This window comes from Chlorocebus sabaeus, chromosome 13, assembly GCF_047675955.1.
Source record: "Chlorocebus sabaeus isolate Y175 chromosome 13, mChlSab1.0.hap1, whole genome shotgun sequence".
In the NCBI taxonomy this organism is placed as follows: Eukaryota; Metazoa; Chordata; class Mammalia; order Primates; family Cercopithecidae; genus Chlorocebus; species Chlorocebus sabaeus.
Window position 1 is genome coordinate 29,646,716 of NC_132916.1, and position 20,674 is coordinate 29,667,389.

Sequence of the window (20,674 nt, forward strand, 5' to 3'; positions counted from 1 at the left end):
GTGGTGGGTGGAGAGGGGTGGGGTAAACGGAGAGTTATTGTTCACAAGGTGGAGTTTCCGTTTTGCAAGATGAGAAAGTTCTGAGGATCGATGACAACAGTTGTACAACAATGTCAATGAACTTAATGCCACTGAACTTGTAAGTTCACTTAAAGTACACTTCACTTAAGTACAACTTGTAAGTTATACACTTAAAAATGGTTACAATGGTCAATTTTATGAGATTACACATCACCTAATATTTTGGTAGCATATTTATCTTAATTGTATTTCACTCCAATGAAGGTAAAAAATGTATATTATTTTATATCTATGGTACGCAGAAGCCCTATGTATGAGGAGATGTAGTAGATAGAAAACTTAGCAGAAACAATCTCCAAATAGATCTCAGAAAAGCCATTAAAAACAAATATGTGAGAAAAAAGACAATAGTAAATGCACAAGAAAGGCTGGTAGAGTGGGAAGTTAGATGGGAAAGAAAAGGCATAAAAAACAGACACATTTTAAGGTAACAAAATGTTCTACAAATTTATTTTTAACACGTTCTACTAAAATCTGGCAAACTTTTTCTATAAAGGTCTAGACAGTCCATATTTTCAGCTCTGTGAGCCATACGGACTTCTGTGGCAATCACTCAACTCTGCAGTTATAATTTGAAAGCAGGTAAAAATGGGTGTGGTTGTGCTGCAAAAAAACTCCATTTACAAAAACAGGCAGCAGGCCAGATCCAACCCAGTGGCAGTTTTTTATTGACCCCTGGTCTAGAAAATCCAAATAAATAAAAGGACAATTTGGAATACAGAAGATCAATTCCCATGGAATAATATACCATAGATTCCTGTTTTGTCCCCCAACGAAGTAGACCTAGGAACAGAAGTTAAAATTGAAAATGTGCCTTTCCTAACAAACTGCTAACTGTTTTTCAATAGAAGAGGCGTCTCGATGAGCTAAAAAGTTTGTAGTACATTCCTCATTCCCACTAAAAATGGAATACATGCCACCCATATTAAAACATTCAGAATGCTTCTCTAACAAGAAATATTTCTTAGCACACAGGAATGAACTAACCAGAGTCAAAATTTTACTCCAAGTACCTCTAAGTTTCTTCACACCTGATTCTCAAAATACAGACTAAATTCTAGACCAGTAACTTAAAAACCTATCACACTTCAAGAGGTTGGTTCCTGTCAAGACCCCAAGAAATACATGAATATTGATGAGAAAATGTCTAAAAGATACTTATTTTAATGTAAAAACAAGTGACCAATATGCATGAAAAGAGCACAGCTGTGTAAAACAGGGAAGGACACACACATTCTCTTTTCCCCATATTCTCACTTGTATGTACAAAGAAAATGTGTGGAAGGCTACTACACTCACCTCTGAGAAACAGGATTCTGAGTTTTGAAAGGTTCATGTTTTACCTTACTAGGTACTTTTATAGTTTTTACTATAAGTAAAATTACTTTTTTACCCTCAAAGTATTACTTTTAATATTAAGAGTCATAGGTTGAGATTGCAGTTAAAAGGTTTATCACCTCCATTATGAAGAGTCAATCTGAATACCAATATTTTTAACAAAAGAATATTCACTCATGGGACTTCTACCATCCATAAAAGTCACCACATAATAAGAATATTTATACACACATCCACGAAACACAGTCTTTGAGGGTAAAATTTCACAGCTGTACAATACCTCAGCTCCACCCATCCATTTAGGTTCATCAGGAAACTCAGCACACAAAATATCTTCTGACTGATCGGTTCCCAAGACATGGTAGTAGAGCTTTTGGTGGAGATTGGTGGATGTCTCTGTGCCTGAAGGAGTTAAAAATGTACGTTGAAGTGCACTTGGTAATTTTAAGAAAATCAATTCCACTCATATTGCAGAATGCTAGAAACACTTAAAAAGTTAAGTAGCTGGCTGCAGGATGCAAGGTTAACATACAGAAATCAATTACTTTCCTATATACCAGCAATGAACAAGTAGATTTTGAAGTTAAAAACAATACATTAGCACCTCCAAAAACGAAATATTTAGGTATAAATCTAACAAAATATGTGTAAGATCTATCTAAGAAAACTGCAAAATTCTGATGAAAGAAGTAGAAGAACTAAATAAATGAAGAGCTAATCCATGCTCCATGGCTAGGAAGACTCAATATTGTCAAGGTATCAGTTCTTCCCATTTTTGTCTATGGATTTAATGAAATCCCAAAATCCCAGAAACATATTTTGTGGATTGACAAACTGATTCTAAAGTTTATATGCAAAGGCAAAATATACTGACTAGCCAACACAATACAGAAGGAGAACAAAGTTGGAGGACTGGCACCTAACTTCAAGATTTATTATAAAGCTACAGTGATGAAGATAACATGGTATTAGCAAAACAACAGACAAATAGATCAATGGAACAGAAGAGAGAGCCCAGTAGCTTTTTTAAAAAACGGTGCTGGGACAACCAGACATCCACAGGCAAAAATATGAATCCAGACAAGATCTTACACCCTTCACAGAAATTAACTCAAAATGGATCACAGACCTGAATGTAAAACATAAAACTACAAAATTCCTAAATATTACAAAGAACTCAGCAATAAGAAAACAAAAATCCGATTAAAAACTAGGCCAAAGACCTTGACAAACATCTGACCAAAGATACACAGACGGCAAATAATCATATGGAAAGATGCTCCACATTATATATCATTAGGGAAATGCAAATTAAAACAATCAGATATGGCCAGGCGTGATGGCTCACACTTGTAACCTCAGCACTTTGGGAGGCCAAGGCAGGTGGATCACCTGAGGTCAGGAGTTCGAGACCAGCCTGACCAACATGGTGAAATCCCATCTCTACTAAAAATACAAAAATTAGCCAGGTGTGGTGGCATGCACCTGTAGTCCCAGCTATTTGGGAGACTGAGATAGGAGAATTGCTTGAACCCAGAAGACAGAGGTTGCTATGAGCCAAGATCACACCACTGCACTCCAGCCTGGGTGACAGAGCGAGACTCCATCTCAAAAAAAAAAAAAAAAAAAAAAGAAAAGAAACTCAGATTTAACTACACACCTGTAAGAATGACCAGAATTCAGAACCCCAGTAGCACCAAACGCTGTCCAGGGTGTGGAACAAGAGGAACTCTCATTCATTGCTGGCAGGAATGTAAAATGGTCTAGCCACTCTGAAAGAGTTTTGGAGGACTCTTAACAACATGATCCCACAATCATGCTCCTTTACCAAAGGAGGTGAAAACTTGTGTCCAAACAAAGACTTGCATACAGATTTTTTATAGAAGTTTTATTCATAAGTGCCAAAACTTGGAAGCAACTGAGCATTCTTTCTGTAGGTGAATGGACACACTGTGGCACATTCAAACAATGATTATTCAACACTAAAAAGAAAGGAGCCATCAAGCCGTGAAAAGGCATGTAGGGAACCTAAATGTATTATTAGTAAGTGAAAAAAGCCTTTCTGAAAAGGCTACACACTGTCTAATTCCAACTACAGCATGTTCTGGAAAAGACAAAACTATAAAGACAGTAAAAAGATCAGTGACTGCCAAAGATTGGGGAGAGAAACGAATGAATCGTTGGAACACAAAGGATTTTTAGGACAAGTGAAACTACTCTGTATGATACTACAACACTGGATACATGTCGCTATACATTTGTTCAAACCTACAAAATGTACAACACCAAAATCAAACCCTAAAGTAAACTATGAACTTGGGTGATAATGATGTGTTAATGTAGATTTGCCAATGAAACATAAATGTACGACTCCAGTGGGGGATGTTCACAATAAGAGAGGTTATGAATATGTGGAGGCAGGAGGTACATGAGAAGTCTCTGTATTTTCTTCTCAATTTTGCTTTTAAAACTGTTCTCAAAACTAAACTTTACTTTTTAAAAAGTTAAGTATCGGCCAGGCATGGTGGCTCACGCCTGTAATCCCAGCACTTTGGGAGGCCAACGCCGGAGGATCACAAGGTCAGAAGTTCAAGACCAACGTGGCTAGTATGGCGAAACCCCGTCTCTACCAAAAATACAAAAAAAAATTAGCTAGGCGTGGCACTTAACTAGTCCCAGTTACTCGGGAGGCTGAGGCAGGAGAATCGCTTGAACCTGGGAGGTAGAGGTTGCAGTGAGCTGAGATCACGCCACTGCACTCCAGCCTGGGTAACAGAGCAAGACCCCATCTCAAAAAAAAAAAAAAAAAAAGGTTAGGTATCAGTTGAATATCGAACTAAAAGTAACTAACTCATATTTGCTGATTTTGGAGACTTCTTTGAGGCTGAACTTCTTTTTTTCATGATGATGATGATGTACCAAGCTTTCAGGGCAAGGGAGGGAAAAAGGTAAGATAATACCATAATGTAAAACAAGCTTTATGGCACTAAAGCAATTGTCATTGAGCTTTCAGGGATACTGGTAAGAAGCACATGGTAGGAATTGCTTAGCTTCATTTCTAAGGGTCCCATCACAGTCTAAGAGGCTACTGAGATCCTAACAAGAGGGAAGCAAAATTATAGCTGGAAGAAGATGTTGGCTTTCTTTTATCTATCACAATTACTAATTATTATTATTTTGTGCCACTGAAAGCTGACGGTAAATAATGACTTTTGGTTTTTACAAGTTAACGTAGTAACGTTCTCTAACATGAATTGGCCAGTTATACTTTTTTGTCTCCCAGAACATGGAAATAACTAACATTCTCTAACTCTGGGGCACTCTTAACACAGGCAGCTAATTTCGTTTCCAGAGCACAGATGTCTTTCTTTAGCCAACATCTTTGAATAAAAAGCCTACTTTTAGCTCCTCTTGTAATTCGTTGGTGAATTTATAAAAAAGGTCTTGATGTAGCCTAATCAAAAAGCAGAAAAAGCTAAACATAGCCAACAGATGAAAAGCACTACAGCCTTATTCCCAATTCAACTGCGGGGGAAAAAAACAGAAAAGAAAGCAAGGATATTTAAAGATGACAAAGATACAGCAAGTCATGATAAGGGGACAACATGTACAGCAGAAAGCACTGGAGTAGCTGTGCTTCTTGCCAGACCCCAGCCCTCAAGAAAATTACTGAGCCTTTGCGCCCAAGCTCCTAATCTCTAACACAGGGATTGTAAAACTCACCTGTAAAGACCAACTAACATAACAAGAAAATGCTACATACCACATTGAAATGCGGGGTAGCAAAAGGAAGAAAATGACACATTGTACCAGTAAGCTACAAGGTACACAGCCCTTCCTGTCTGGGAAAATTAGAAGTGAAGGAACAAAGAAGGAGGATCTTTGAACACAACAGGATCTTTGTGCAATTAAAGAGGAGAACAATAAAGGTGTGTCCAGGAAGTAACAAGGAGAAAAGCATGAAGATAAATGCCAACCAACAGGTGACCAATAACTTCTGATCAGAGAAGAATATGCGATTACTACAGTAGTAAAATTTTATAATCACTCAACATCATCAAATAGTTTGGTTCGGTTTAAAAATTCATCTTCTCCATAATCTCCTTAGGAGATATAACACATCTATAAGGGACTGATTGATTGTAATAATGATCCCAATTTTCCACAGTTCCCTGTATCTATTTCTCCACCATTGAAAAGTTGATGGCCCTCTGGCTTGCTTTAGCCAACAGAATGCAGCAAAGGTGACATGCCAGGAGCAAGCCTAGGCATTAAGAAGGCTATGTCATTCAGCTCCCCATCTTGTAATTCTACTGAGGTGCCACGTGAGCAAGCCCAGGCTAGTCTGCTAGTCATCCCAGCTGAGGCCCCAGATATGTAAAAGAGCCAAGCCAAGATGAACCAACTGACCTGCAGCTGACCACAGATACATGTTAGAACTCAGCCAAGCCCAGAAGAACTACCTGACCAACCCACAGGCTCATAGCAAAAATATTCTAAGCCACTACATTTTGGTGTGGTCTATTACACAGCAAAGGCAACTGATACAACACCCTTTGAGGAAACATGGTTCTGGACCACACAGCCTCTATGTAGGGTTTAGCATCTGTTTTCAGTCACTTGAAGTCACACTTCATTTTGTGAAAAATGTGCTTCATCTGAAATCTTCGCTCACCATCACTTTTTCCATCCTGTTGGGGGTATGAATTGTAGAACATTCCCTTCCCATCATGGGTCCAGGCCATACAGCTGAACTTGACTCTTTCAAGCACATCTGGAAGCTCTTTGGCACCATCAACTTTCATGAACTTGATCGTCACCCAGTCTGAGCCACTGGCACTCAGACCATAGGCAAAATATTCACCATCTTCGCTGAACGCGTAACCTATGGGACACAGGAGAAATCATCCAATGACAACGGCAGGAACACAACTCCACTGCCCTCTATGCCATCTGACAAAGCTCTCTTCCGTAACACGGAGGTAGAATGTGGCAACAAAAGGGATAGGAATCTGGTAGTGAGGAATCCTGGGGCTCAGCCCAAGTTTTACAAGAATTACCCTTATAACCTTAGACAAGCTTCCTAACCTCTCCAGGTCTTAATTTGTCTATAAAATGAAATATCAGATTATATGCCTACTAAAATGCTTTCATTTTGAAATTTTTATAATGCAATAGGCAGTTCAGTTAAAAGCAGAGCTCATCTGAGACTTCTGTCATATTTTATTTATACTCTAAAGGGAATAAGGAGAAAAAGGAAACTGCTTTTAGAGTAATGACTGAATTATGACACATACCATATAATAGAACTAAATTGGAGCCATTAGGTAATTTGGGGGATTGATTCCAATCTAAAATCCCTTGTTACAGCCTCATTTTCGGAGCATTACCTGTGCACAAGGATTAATGTCCACACTGTCTGACCATCACAGGCCCAGGTAAATAAAGCCTGAGGGTTTGCAGTGAAGGTGCCCAGCGTGCACATTCCACAAGAAATTGTGAAAGGAAAAGCAACATGTCTATACACTGTCATATCATGTACAATCCTTTAGGGCCCTGGTGGAATGTTCTAATCACTATGGAATGTTTCCTGGCAAATACTTGTGTTTCATATTAGCTGTTTCAATTATGAAGTATGTAAAGCATTTGATACAACACCTCCTATTGAAGACTCTGACACCAGAGATTTCCTCCTAGGCTGTTTGCTAAATGTTATTTGGGACTGAAAATTTTAAGAAGCTCAACTATTATTAGAAGTTTCCTATTCTTTTACATGGAATTTTAATTAATGAGGAATTAGTTTAAAATTTTGCAGAACCTACTCATTAACCATTGTAAGTCCTATAAAGTATCTAGGCTCATACGTATGTAAATGCAGAAAAGAGTCTAGAAAGTGACAGGAAGAAGAAACACAATCACCTTTTATTCTACCTAGCACTGGAGTGTTTGAATTGTATATGTGCGTGTGTATATATATATATCAGAAAATTATCAGAAAAATTGAAATTAAACATTTTGATTTGAAATGTATGTTTAAAAATCATATACTATAAAAAGAATCTGAATGTTTACTCCTTTTGTGATAACTTCCCTATAATACCGCTCTTAGAAAACTCAATGACTGTTTGAGGCAGGTCTCATGCCTAATTTATCTCCTCACCCATCAAGGCTTTGTCCATGGCAAACATTCCATAAAGAAGTCACTGGAAGAATGCATTATTGGGGTGGGAGTTAAGACCCTGTCCCTCTGGATGGGTTGCAAGATAGATCCTTGTGGAAACTAAATGAATTCCTATATGGGATATGTTACTTCAACAGAATCTGTGTATTAAATTCACTGAAAACTACACGGTCAGATTCATGGAAGAATCTGAGCTGGCTGACGTCTTATTTTCAATATTGGTTTGATAAAGGATCATTGTTTATATACACAGCCTATTCAGAAGGAGGGGAGGGTGGACCACTGAATGACTGGATCATGGTTAGAAGTGTTCATATAAAAGGGTCTTTGCACAGGTCTGATGGAACGGGGCTCTGTAACTCCCATCTTATTGATTACAGAGGACTTCAATGTCTCAATTTCTCAATTCTAGAGGGCCATAACTAATCATATAGTTTTTTCCTACAAAACCAGAAGATACTGCAGGGGAAAGGCTGAGCTAACATCATCTAGGACACTATCATTGTAGAGTTTACAATTATTAAAACACAGAACTGGAGAATAACTTAGTTCCTTACTCCAGAACTCTGCTTACTGCACAAACCTGGGATAATCTTCTCTGTGGCCTGTGGAGGAGGTTACCTTAGGGGCAGAGTTAAGCAGGAGATGTACAGCAACTGTGGACAAACTTAGTCTTCAAACCTGCATCTTCAGGGAACAGGACACCCAGCTGTCCAATTTCTACAAGATTTGTGTGTTTTTACTTGTAATTCTGACATGCTGACAATTAACTAGATTTTTAAAACTCTGACGCTTCCTTCCCAAGAGGGAAATTGATCTGATAAACATTCTTTCCTGTTTAATATTCATAGTTGGAGCATTCCTTGTACAGCTTAAATTTCTTATGAAAGATGACTTATTTTTTTCTAATCACAGGTATGTCTCAGGGATGTTATAGGAAATTATGATGATACTTGAAGATTCCAGAAGCCTTAGAAGCTAATTTGGGTCCAGTGTGAATTATTCTCCAGTTCTGCTTCATGCCATCAGAGTGGAAAAGAGGAATGTGACTATTCATGTGTTCTAAATATACTGTGCAAAAATGAGCTTTCCTGATATTGTATGTGCATCTGTTCTACAATATGGTCCACACCCTGCCTGGTATTTCAGAGGTGAAGCAACTGCACTAACTTCAGAGCTCCAAGTGAGGGTCTTGGATGTTCCACGGGCCTCTGTGTATAGCACTTACCTCGGAGTGCCACTGTGCCATCATCAGACAGTATGTTGGGGTCCAGGAACACTCTGGCGTCACCCTCTAAGGAATCCTGTACGTATAATACTCGCTGGTTCTGCAAACCTGTATTGTAAAAATAAAAATACCTGGGGAACAGAGATGGTCTTTATTTAGCTGTGGAGTCTTCTATTTGTGGAGTAAAACCAAACACGCACAAGCAAAAACCAAAACAAAACCAAAACCCTACAAAGGTACAACTGTAACCTGGCCGTCACAGGGACGTGGGGACATAGGTGAAAGGGCCCATCATTTCTCTCCACCTAGAGCTTGTTAACGGAACTGCTTTCCATATTCAAATCAAATCAAATACTGTAATTCTGCACATTAGCTAAGTAGAGACAAATAAACACCATTTTGTGTGTTAAAATAAAAACTGATATTCAAATAAAGCAGTAACTTTTTCTTTTAAATGAAGAAGAAAGCAGACTTTTCTAAAATCAAATTCTGGTTCTTTTCCTTAGCGAGGCTGCTATGGTGGAAGGTCAGCACACTTTCTCTGTAAAGGGCAAGACTGCAAATATTTCAGGCTCTGTGAGCCATACAGTCTGTCATTATAATACTCAAGCCTGTAGCTGCAGCACAAAAGCAGCCATGGACAATACGTAAACCGATAAGCATGGCTGTGTCCCAATCAGACCTTATTTATGAAAACAGGTAGGCAGGCAGGGTTTGGTAGGCAGACTCTACTTTGCTGATCTCTGTGTAAGAATGGCAGAGGGCTGAAGAAAGTCTAAAGTAAATGTGTGATAGTGGCTCCAAACAGATTTAATAGAAGATCAAGAAAACGTGTGTAAGTGGGTGTTAACAGGACAGGAACAAGAGAAGTGAATTCACTCATTTCACCATTCTTTGATGGAAGAAATACACAGAATTAAATGTTTCCAAGTAGTATACGTCAAAGATAATTAAATTTGGAGGCAAACAAACCTCCACTGCTGTCTATGAATCATCCTGTCTCACCAATTACTACCCATAAGACAACAACAATTTCCTATAATCTAGATGTCTTTACATGACCTATCTCTACTAAATTTCTTAGCCATTATTTTAACAATTCGGACAATATGTAATAGATCAAAAATATTATTCTCATATTCAGACATAGAAATTAATTCCTTATAATGAATTAATCTTATACAAGGACAAGTTATCTGGAATTTGTATTTTACAATTTAAGCAAGCATTTACTTTGAAAATAAAAAGGAAATTCAGTAAAAGCAGCCTCACCGTTTTCCTTTCTTGAAGTGGCAACTATACTTGGGATAATCATATAGTTCAGTCATTCTCTCTTTGTATAAACCTCTGATGGGACACTGCTCAAGAAATGGCACAGTAATCTTATTCTGGGCCTCCACAAAGGCCTGTGGAGAAATTAAAATGGACAAAGCAAGTTAAATATAAAATTTTCCATGTGAAATGTTATCCACTAACATGTATCAGAAAAAGCACACTTTGTCTCAGCCAGTGCCTCTTCTCTCATTACCAGCCTCTCTCACCTCCTTACTCTTCTTCATACCTGCCCGGCTCCTGCCAAGTGACTGATTAATACATAGTAACAACCAGTGCTTACATGGCACTAATTCAGCTAATGCTTAGAGGGCAAGTATTAACTTATTTAGAACTCACAATAATCCTATGGAGAAGGTCCTTTTATTAGGCCAACTTTACAGATGGGGAAACTGAGGTTTGGAGTGGTTAAAAAGTTCCCCGACATCATACAGCTAGGAAGTGGCAGATGGCAGAGTTGGCTCCCAGATCCACGCTCCTAACACACTATACTGTAGCTCATATCACACACTGCCAATAATCTGCATTTACATAGCGCCATGGTTCCGGGCTTCTCATTCAGCAGCTGGCCATCCCAAGGCAAGCTAGAGTTAAAAAGAAAAAGTTAGGGATACCCAGGTGCTATTTTATCAATTTTGGTTTTGACTTGTTAAGACCTACTACCATGTTAATTTCAATCAGAGAACTTTGCTAAAATCTGCAACCAAAGAACATTGAAAAAACATTGGAGGCCGGGTGCAATGGCTCATGCCTGCAATTCCAGCTCTTTAGAAGGCTGAGGCGGGTGGATCACTTGAGGTCAGAAGATTGAGACCATCCTGACCAGCATGGCAAAACCCCGTCTCCAGTAAAAATAAAAAATTTGTTGGGCGTGGTGGTGGATGCTTGTAATTCCAGCTACTCAGGTGGCTGAGGCACAAAAATTGCTTGAATCTGGGAGGTGGAGGCTGCAGTGAGCCAAGATCGTGCCACTGCACTCCAGTCTGGGTGACACAGGGAGATTCTGTCTTAAAACACACACACACAAACAAAAAACACCGGAAACAAGTGGCATTGCAGAAGAATATCGGCAACATGGTTTATAAGAAAGGCAAGAGATGGCCATCAGGAAATACTGGCAGTGAAGGCAGGAAAAGGGGCTTTTACAAAAGATGAATTGTATCGAAGCACAGCCTGTTTGTAACTAACCAGTTAAAAAGTTGACAATACTATAAAAACTTGGCCAGTAGTAATTCACATCTGACTATTAGCAAGAAATGAAACAAGAACATTGTATCAGCTTTAAATTCAATAGAAGATTTCATCAGATGTCTATAAATAAGCAAATCATCAGAGAAAAACTTAAGGAAATTAAGACCATAATATATTTTGAATGGCAGGCAAAAATGCATTATTATCAGAGTCCACTTTTGGATATATCATCAAGCTCTAAGGGCCCATCCAAGCTCAAAATGGTCTTCAAATGTGCAACAATGCTTTGGGTTCCCCTACAAAAACCACCAATCCCGCTCTGGAGAACCATGTATTTGTGGTGAGATAAACTGTTCCAAAAATCAGTGATTATGATGCATTTAAAAACAAGAGACAAGGGGTGTAAAGTATGAATACAGTAATTAACATTTTTGCAAGAGTGCCAGTTCAAGAAAAATAAAACTGTTACAGGTCACATTTCTGATTTCATATAAACAGGAAATAAAATTTACTGAGTCCCACAGAAATACAATTCCGACTATCACTAGGGATTGGTAATCTTTGCCCTGGCCCGCTTTTCTGCAGCTCTGGAGATCAGAATGGTTTCTATATTTTTAAAGAACTGGGGGGAAAAAAACAACAGACTTATATGGCTTGCAACATTTAAAATATTTACTATGTGGCCCTTTACAGGAAGTTTGCTGACTGCACTTTCCCTCATTAAAAACATCAAGGAGGAAATTGGATTTTGTTTTTTTAGTTATAAAATCAATGCCTATCTGAGAAACCACTCAGGGGAGCATTTTGGAGATCACAAAGTGTGTCCAAAAGCACTACTTCATTTTACAGTGGAAGAAAACACCATGCCTACTTCACAGATATGGAGGTGGAGGCAAGTGGTATTAAAGTTCCCTGGTTAAGGTCATGCAGTGAGTTAGCAAAATTACTAAGAGACTGAAAAAGGAGATGGAGATGAAGCAGATCCACACAGGAAAGAAGGGAGATGCAACCTAGGGCTCCTATGATTTTCTTCTCCGTGAACTGGGCTGTGCTGGGTAGGAACATCAGGGAGCTGGAGCATCCACATAGACTAAACACAAATCTTGTGTGTGTTTACACTGATCGTGGCATTGTGGATGGATGAGTGACAAGTCCAAGCTAAAATCCCTGTCATCATGGAGCTCATTCTACTGGGGACACACCCGCAAAAAGCAAGAGGGTTGCAGAATGGTTGGTTCTAAGGACATGTACACAGGGTAATCAGCAGAGCAATGCTGCTTGCTACAAAAGTGTCAACTACAGATCAGTGTTGGCCTGAACTGTTTGCTACCAGGCCACAATGAGAAGAGTACGGAAAACAAGAGTGAGTGTTGAATACCTTGACGGCAATTTGACATTACTATAGCATCTTCATTATATTTTGGAAAAACCTCAATCCACAAATGGTTTGGAAATTTACAAATCAGCCATTCCTTGCAGATCTTGAAAATCACTGGGAAAGAAGGCACCTAATTAAGCAGGGTGGTCACAAAAGCCCTTCTGAGGAGGTTTCAAATTGAGGTCTGAGAGGGAACAATGACGCAAGGTGGGGCAGAATGTTTTGGGCAGAGGAAACAGCAGATGTGGGAGTCCTGGCTCCCACAGAGGGAACAGCTTGGCAGGTGTGAAGAAGAGTAAAGACGTGAATGAGGCTGGGAATGAGCTGAGGCCAGAGGACCAAAATGAGCTACAGCAGGCGGCACCTGGTGGGCAGATAGGAAGTTTCAATCTCTCATCGAAGTGCAAATAAGCCATGATTGGGTAAGGAGATTTACCTTTTTTGAAAGATTACTGTGCTTTGGATGGAGAACAGACTACAGGGGAGCAAAAGTGCAGACAGAGAGAGGCCAGTTAGGAGGCTGGGACAGTGGTTTGGGTGAGAGACAAGGCCGAGAGGAATGGTTGGTCTCTTAAAAGGGGTGGGAACAACCATTATAATGGGAGTGGAGACCAAAAAAAACAGGCACAGCACATGTTAGTTTGCAGTTTTGGTGGCTATTTCCCAGAGGGCCTCACCAGAACGTTCTAGTCAGAGTCCTAAGAAGGATTCCACTCTGAGATCTCGACATGCTGAGGGTCCCGCCCTTCCACTGAGGGATTCTCTAAAGAGAGCACCCTGAAGATATCATTTCCCTGATCCTTCTGATTTGCATCAGGCTGCACGTAGGCCCACAATGGGTTCAAGGGTCAGAGGCTGCTCAACAGATAAGTTCATTTTCCTTGGAAAAGCAGAATTGTGTTCTCCAGCTGTTTCTCTATTTTGCTTTGCTTCTTTTACATGTCTCATAGTATACTTACAACCACTGCAACAGAATTAATCTCACCCTGAAGCAGACACACTGGCTTTTCACATATAAAATTTTCATAAAACTGTTATGCCAGGCATAAAAATGCTACCAAATAATGAATGCTAGGATTAGTAACATCCAATTCTGTCACCTCCTACCCACAAATGTTAGCTAATTACTTTAAATAGACCATTACTTAAAGACTGCGCTCCTCTAAGTCAAATATCTAGATGTAAAACCAAAGAGTGTCCGAATTCCTAAAAGTCTCAAGTTCTTTCATAACACATCTTTACAACTCGGGCAAATCATTTTCATGAGGGTGGCAGAAAATTTCTGTAAAGAAGCTTTGTTAAATTTAGGGTTTCATAAATGCCAATAATATTTCTGATATTTCAACCAGGAAAATACCTTCTTGGTCATTTATGTATTTAACAGGTATACCATCTTGGTTGATCTAAAAATTAGGAAAAAAATTGGGGAAAAGGGAGAAAAAGAATAAAAATAAAAAGAAAATGGAAGAGTTCCATGGTGATAAGGAGGTAGGGTGAGGAAAACTCAAATTCCTTGTTGTTCAAGGAGTTTCAGTACCTGTAGTCTCATTCTAGGATGTATTAAAATAACTGAAATATGAAAGCCCCAATGCATGCAGCTGAGCTGCTAAAGAGAGTCAACAGTTTAGATTTTAAATCCACAGATGAATCTGAACACATTTTCCTAGGAAAGAGTAGCTGCTCAAAACTAAGAAATCTTACTTATATCTCATTTGCCTTGACTATTAGAAAACTTAAAAGCAAAGCAAAGCTTCAGTTATGCAAGATCATTAAGTTCTAGAGATCTGCTGTACAACACTGTACCTATAGTTAGCAATACTATATTGTGCACAGAAAAATCTGTTACAAGGGTAGCCGTCATGTGAAGTGTTCTTACTGCAATTAAAAAAAGAAAAAGAAAAGCTATCTGGCAAAGGGTGGCTTAATTTGGGAGCCGAGATTCCTTTGCTCCTAATGTCTTCAGAAGAATTTCTTCAAACTGCCCTCATGTACTCTATTTTAATACACAAAATACTGCAGTCCTACAAAATAAGCCAGGCACAGAAAGATGAATACCTCATGCTCTCACTTATATATTTTATTTAAAAGAGTCAAACTCACAGAAACAGTAAAATGGTATTTACCAGAGGCGGGGGTTGCGGGAGATGTTGGTAAAGGACACAGCGTTTCAGTTAGACAGGAGAAATAAGTTCAAGAGATCTACTGTATAACATGGTAACTACCTGAAAATTGCTAAGAAGGATTTTAAGTGTTCTCACCACAAAAAAAAAAAAAAGACGTGAGGTAATGCCTATGGTAAATAGTTTGATTTAGCCATTTCACAATTTCTACATATATCAAAATAACATGCTGCACACCTAAATATATACAATTTTCACTTGTCAATTTAAAAAATTGACTTACGAAATACAGATATAGGCTCATTTACTGATTGCTCCATATTTGAATATATAATTCTAATTTTTCCCTTTCTAAATGGAAGTGTAAATTAAAAATACTGTTCACTTAAAAAATACTCATCTTGTTACAATTCTTACATAAATGAATAAAAATTATACCTAGAGTTACTAAATAAATATTTATACAAAACACTACAATGTGCACCACGGTGATTAACAAGATGAATGAAAGACAAAGATATGTGCTAGAGGAGAACAAATAAAGGGAAGCTACTTCCAGGGCAGAGCAGGGTAGGCTGGGGCAAGTGCCGTTGGCAGGCAGGCAAGATGACCAGGGACTTCCAGGTAGAGACTGGCTCAGGCCCGGGTATCAACCTCCCCTCTTCTGAAATACCAATGAAAACCAGGAATGGTGCTATCTACATCCCACAAGCTTTGAGGAGTATCTGCTACAAATAACAAATACAGGACTTGGTTAAGCAACTATCAGGGGCTTCTGGAGAAAGTGGCAAAAACCATCATTCCAGCTTAAGAGAAAAGTGGGGGCAGGACACTTGGATCCCCTCTCACTTCAGCAGAATTTAGAATTTGGAAATGACTCTCCAAGTACAGGGACAGCCCATCAAAAAGCAGCCTAGAGGCGGCAGAGCTCACCCTGAGGCTGTAGGACTTAGGGCCAGGAGGGCAGGACAGTCAAGGTAGGTCACAACCAAAAGAGAATTAGACGCAGCTGCTTTTCAGGAAACGTGTCCAGAAATGGAAACTATAAAAGATTGGAATAATGTACTTTCCAAGGCTAATATTTATGCCAAGGAATCTCTACCACTAAAAAAAAAAAAAAAAAGAGTGCTCGTAATTTTCCAGGACTTACAAAAAATTAGCAGCCCATCAGACAACAAAGGGGGAAACTTAAGCCTCAGAAAGAAAAGCTTGTTCAGGTCACAGTTTTGACCACAATGCCATTAACCTCACCCCATGAAGTGCTTTCTTTTCCTGGCCCACAAGCACCCACCTGCTCATTCTCAAGCTGGAAAAATATTCTCATTCAGTCAGTGAGAGTCCAAAATATTTTGGGCTCAACTTTAACATAAAAAACCCAGAGTGGGCCCATCTCTTCTCCCTGGGACCACCTGCTCTTGGGTAAAAAGGGCTCATAGTAAGCTTCTAGCTGCACATGACCAGCAGGCTAGGCGGGGCCTTCTAGAAGCCCAGTTAGGCCTCTTTCCATCTCTCTGCTCATCCCCGTGTAGGTAAACCAACTCGTTCCCTCACTGGGGCCAGTTACTGTCAACTGGGGAAGAAGCAGAAACCATCACTCTGACCTGACATTCAGGCCTTGTTCTCAATACTCGTCACGACCAGGGAGCCCACTCAAAACTGAAATTTTAACCCCTTTAGGCTCTGTTCTTTGGTGTATACTCTCCTGACAAAAAAAACCTGAAGAGGTGATTTGCACCTCAAATCCAAACCTAACTAAATATCTGATCATGAGGACAATAAACACACATATCCTCCCTCTCCTGAATAAGTCTGTATCAATGAGGAAATCCAAACTGTAACAAGATTACTTAGAAAATACAAAAAATTAAGAAAAACAAGCCTATCACACATTAAGGCTCATGGGATGTGGCAAACACTGTTGGAGTTGACGTCTATTTCTTTCTGGTGCTGTATGAAGTCCCACTGATAGTTGGGGCGAAAGGGTGTGACCGCTGCTGGCCAATCAGAATGTCTCTACCCCAGACCAGGGCTGGGCAGGACCTCAAGCAGGTGAGGCTATGGCTGATCTCAGGGCTTTCTGGCATGACTCACACATCAGGGAGCCAGCCTCTTCCAGTCCTGCACTACTTAACTCAGGAGCATGCAGGAAGCAGGCTTAGGAGACTGAGTGCTCATGCTTGGTTATGCCAGGTACTGAAGGGCAGTGATCACACTGTGACTGATGAGGAACATCTGGCTGGAACGGTGAGAGTTATACCTTCATTAAGTTTGAGTTTTGCCCTCTTTCTCCATCAGATCGTATCATCTGCAACTGAGCATTCTCAGTGAGGATTCTGGGTACTGGTCGCTTGTACCTCCATCTGTCGTAGAAAATGTGACAGACACCTCTGTCTGTATTCTAACTATGCTAACTCCCCTCCATGTTCTTTATATAAAGTAAACCCTGTTCATTTTCATAAGCAAAGTCTTTCCATCAATTCTAACCCACAGGCAATAGTCAACAAAATAGTAATAGTAGTAAACCCAGGCAAAACAATCAGAATCCTTTTTTAGGGACAGAGATGAGTATTTGAAGACAGAAGTTATCTCAACTTAAGACACTTGGGGCTACAAGGATTGTGTGCAACCCAAAGAGACAAGACCCATCTTTCTCTACCACATAGGAGCAGCTGCTGGAAAAATAGAATTATCAGAGAAAAGCAGATGACCTTAGAGAAAAAGACAGGTTCCAAAAATACAACATGCACTCCTGGATCGGACTATGCCTAAAGGCACTTATACCCTGAACCCCAATAACATGAGCCACTCAGCTCCTCTTTTTATGTGAGCTGGTCTGAGTTGGGTTTCAGGTACCAGTAATCAAGTGTCCTGACTAACACAGCTTTCCTTGGAAGCCTCTGGTTTTCTGAAAGAGATGGGACTGGATGACCATGAGCAGGCTGGAAAGAGGAGAGCTGACCAGAAGCTTGCTCCAGGGCTGGCTGGGGATGACTGAACAAGTTCTTTACAATAAAGGCGTTTTATGAGAAAGAATGAACTTTAAGCATTAAAACAAAAAATTTAAAAATAAGAGAAAATAAGAAATTGATGAACTAGAAACTTCTAAGTATGAAACTTACAGACTTCCTAGATATGCTTTAAAAAAGAAAAAAAAAAAGCACATTTAGCCAAAGTTCTGGCTAAACTAATCAAGCAAAGATGATGCTACAGATACTCAAATTTAGAAATTATAAACAAATATAACCGCGGATTGGGAGAGTAAAGTCATATTAAAAGCATATTACACATAACTTCATGCTAGTAATTTTTAAATCTCAATGAAATGAATAATTTACTAAGAAATACAAAGGACTAAAATTGATCCAAAAAGAAAGCAGAACTGAACAGAGCAATGACTGTGAAACAAAATGGGGGGAAAGAGCCCAAGAATTAATTGCAATAAAAGAACTTGTCCCCAGATAACTCTAAGGATGAAGTCTTTCAAATTATCAAAAACCATAATTTCCATACTATTGAAACTGCTCAATAACAAGTGCAATGGTGAGCATTTATTAAGCACTTACTGTGTGCCTACTACTTTGCTAAATGGCTCAAAACTACTATCATTTAATTTTAACAATTATATGAGGTGGTTTTCTCCAAATTACAAGTCAGAAAAATGAGGCTAAAAAACATGACCAATGTCGGATCAGGCATGGTGGCTCACGTCTGTAATCCCAGCACTTTGGGAGGCCGAGGCAGGCAGATCACGAGGTTAGGAGATCGAGACCAGCCTGGCCAACATGGTGAAACCCCGTTTCTACTAAAAATACAAAAATTAGCTGAGTGTGGTGGCACATGCCTGTAATCCCAGCTACTCAGGAGGCTGAGGCAAGAGAATTGCTTGAATCAGGGAGTTAAAGATCGCAGTGAGCCAAGATCGTGCCACTGTACTCCAGCCTGCTGACAGAGAGAAACTCCATCTCAAAGAAAAAAAAAAAAAACCAACATGACCAATGTCTAATAAAATTGTGGAGCTAAGATTCAATCCTGACTTTCTGCCTCTAAAGTTGCTCATTTAACAACTATACACACTGCCTTCCTATGAACAGGCAGAGGTTCCAACATCTCTAAGGGTTCTCATTAGTTGCTAGAGGGAGCAGAGTAAAAAGAAAAGTCTGGAAGAAAAGAGACAAGTTAGGAAGTTACTGAACATCTAGCTCAGTGGCAATGTATGCGGGACCCAGGGAGGTGCTGGCATGGACAAGAACAAGCAGAAAGTTATGAGGTTTTATGGAGGTACAACTGGAGCTCCAGAGAGTCATGTATATGATTAAATGAAGAGCTGATTCAAATGGTCAGAGGATCTGGAAGAGTCCCAGAAATTTTGTCACATGCCTTGATTTCCCCCAATGAGAAAAACTGGAACCATTAACACTAATTTACAAAGATGCTATAAACAACAATGAGGCATCTATTAGAACTTAGCTGCTTATGAATAGGCCCTTAAAAAAATGAAAGGTATTATAATTATTCTTTTTTTTTTTTTTGAGAAGGAGTCTCACTCTGTCGCCCAGGCTGGAGTGCAGTGGTGTGACCTCAGCTCACTGCAAGCTCCGCCTCCCAGGTTCACGCCATTCTCCTGCCTCAGCTTCCCAAGTAGCTGGGACTACAGGCGCCCACCACCATGCCCAGCTAATTTTTTGTATTTTTTAGTAGAGAGGGGGTTTCACTGTGTTAGCCAGGATGGTCTTGATCTCCTGACCTCGTGATCCGCCCGCCTCGGCCTCCCAGAGTGCTGGGATTACAGGTGTGAGCCACCGCACCATCCTATAATTGTTCTTTAATCAAGCAATCTAAGTATTCCCTAGGGAAGTTTTCCCAAACTTTCTGGGTCTGAAGAATTACCTGAGGGTGAGGAGTGGGGCTCCTGGAGAACAGATTTATACTGAAATCCAATGCTCCAGATTGAAGCCTGAGCATTTGTATTTTTAACAAGTGCTCTGGTTATTTTTATGGCTAAGCACTTTCTCCCCTAAACATGGCAGAATGGGACAGTGAATTAGGCACCTAAACATGGTGGGGAAAAAAAGAAGTTAAGGCTAGGCGCAGTGGCTCATGCCTGTAATCCCAACACTTTGGGAGGCCCAGGTGAGCGGATCACTTGAGGTCAGGAGTTCGAGACCAGCTTGGCCAACATGGTGAAACCCCATCTCCACTAAAAATACAAAAATTAGCCAGGTGTGGTGGCGGATGCCTGTAGTCCCACCTACTCATGCTATTTGGGAGGCTGAGACATGAGAATTGCTTGAACTCGGCGGGTGGAGGTTGCAGTGGAGATCTGCCACTGTACTCCTGCCTGGGTGACACAGCAAATCTCCACCTCAAAAAACAAAACAAAACAAAAAAGAAGCTGAAAGAAATCAGTTATCGTAGTTCTTTAGATGTTCACTTTTTAACAGCTGTTTTCCCAAAAATACCATATCTGATGCCAGCATTTTTCACTGAAAAACTTCAGATGACTGAAACCAAAGCTGAGTAACTGCTTACAGAGAAAACAGCAACATTAAATGTATACAAGTACTTGAAACAATTCATCAATGATTTAGGGTGTGCTTTTCTAAAATGGAGCTTTCCCTGAGAGCGAACCAATGGGGCTGGAGTCCCTCTACAACTGGAGCGTCCAGTCTTTTGGCTTCCCCGGGCCATATTAGAAGAATTGTCACGGGCCACACATAAAATACACCAATACTAATGATAGCTGATGAGCTAAAAAGAAAAAGAAAAAGAAAAAGTCGCAAAAAAAAAAAAAAACAACTCAGAATGTTTTAAGAGTTTACGAATTT

At 39.7% G+C, this 20,674-nt stretch overlaps 1 protein-coding gene across 2 annotated transcripts in view; it reads right to left on the minus strand.

The window, feature by feature from the left end:
- The window catches only part of PREP (prolyl endopeptidase), a 132,883-nt gene that overhangs the window by 96,806 nt on the left and 15,403 nt on the right, over positions 1–20,674 (minus strand). For both annotated transcript variants that reach the window (XM_008007468.3, XM_008007469.3), the window contains 4 exons: positions 10,101–10,234; positions 8,829–8,959; positions 6,095–6,304; positions 1,700–1,821 (listed from right to left, as the gene is read on the minus strand). In XM_008007468.3, the coding sequence (XP_008005659.1) occupies positions 1,700–1,821; positions 6,095–6,304; positions 8,829–8,959; positions 10,101–10,234 (597 nt within the window). The remainder of the gene's footprint in view (positions 1–1,699; positions 1,822–6,094; positions 6,305–8,828; positions 8,960–10,100; positions 10,235–20,674) is intronic.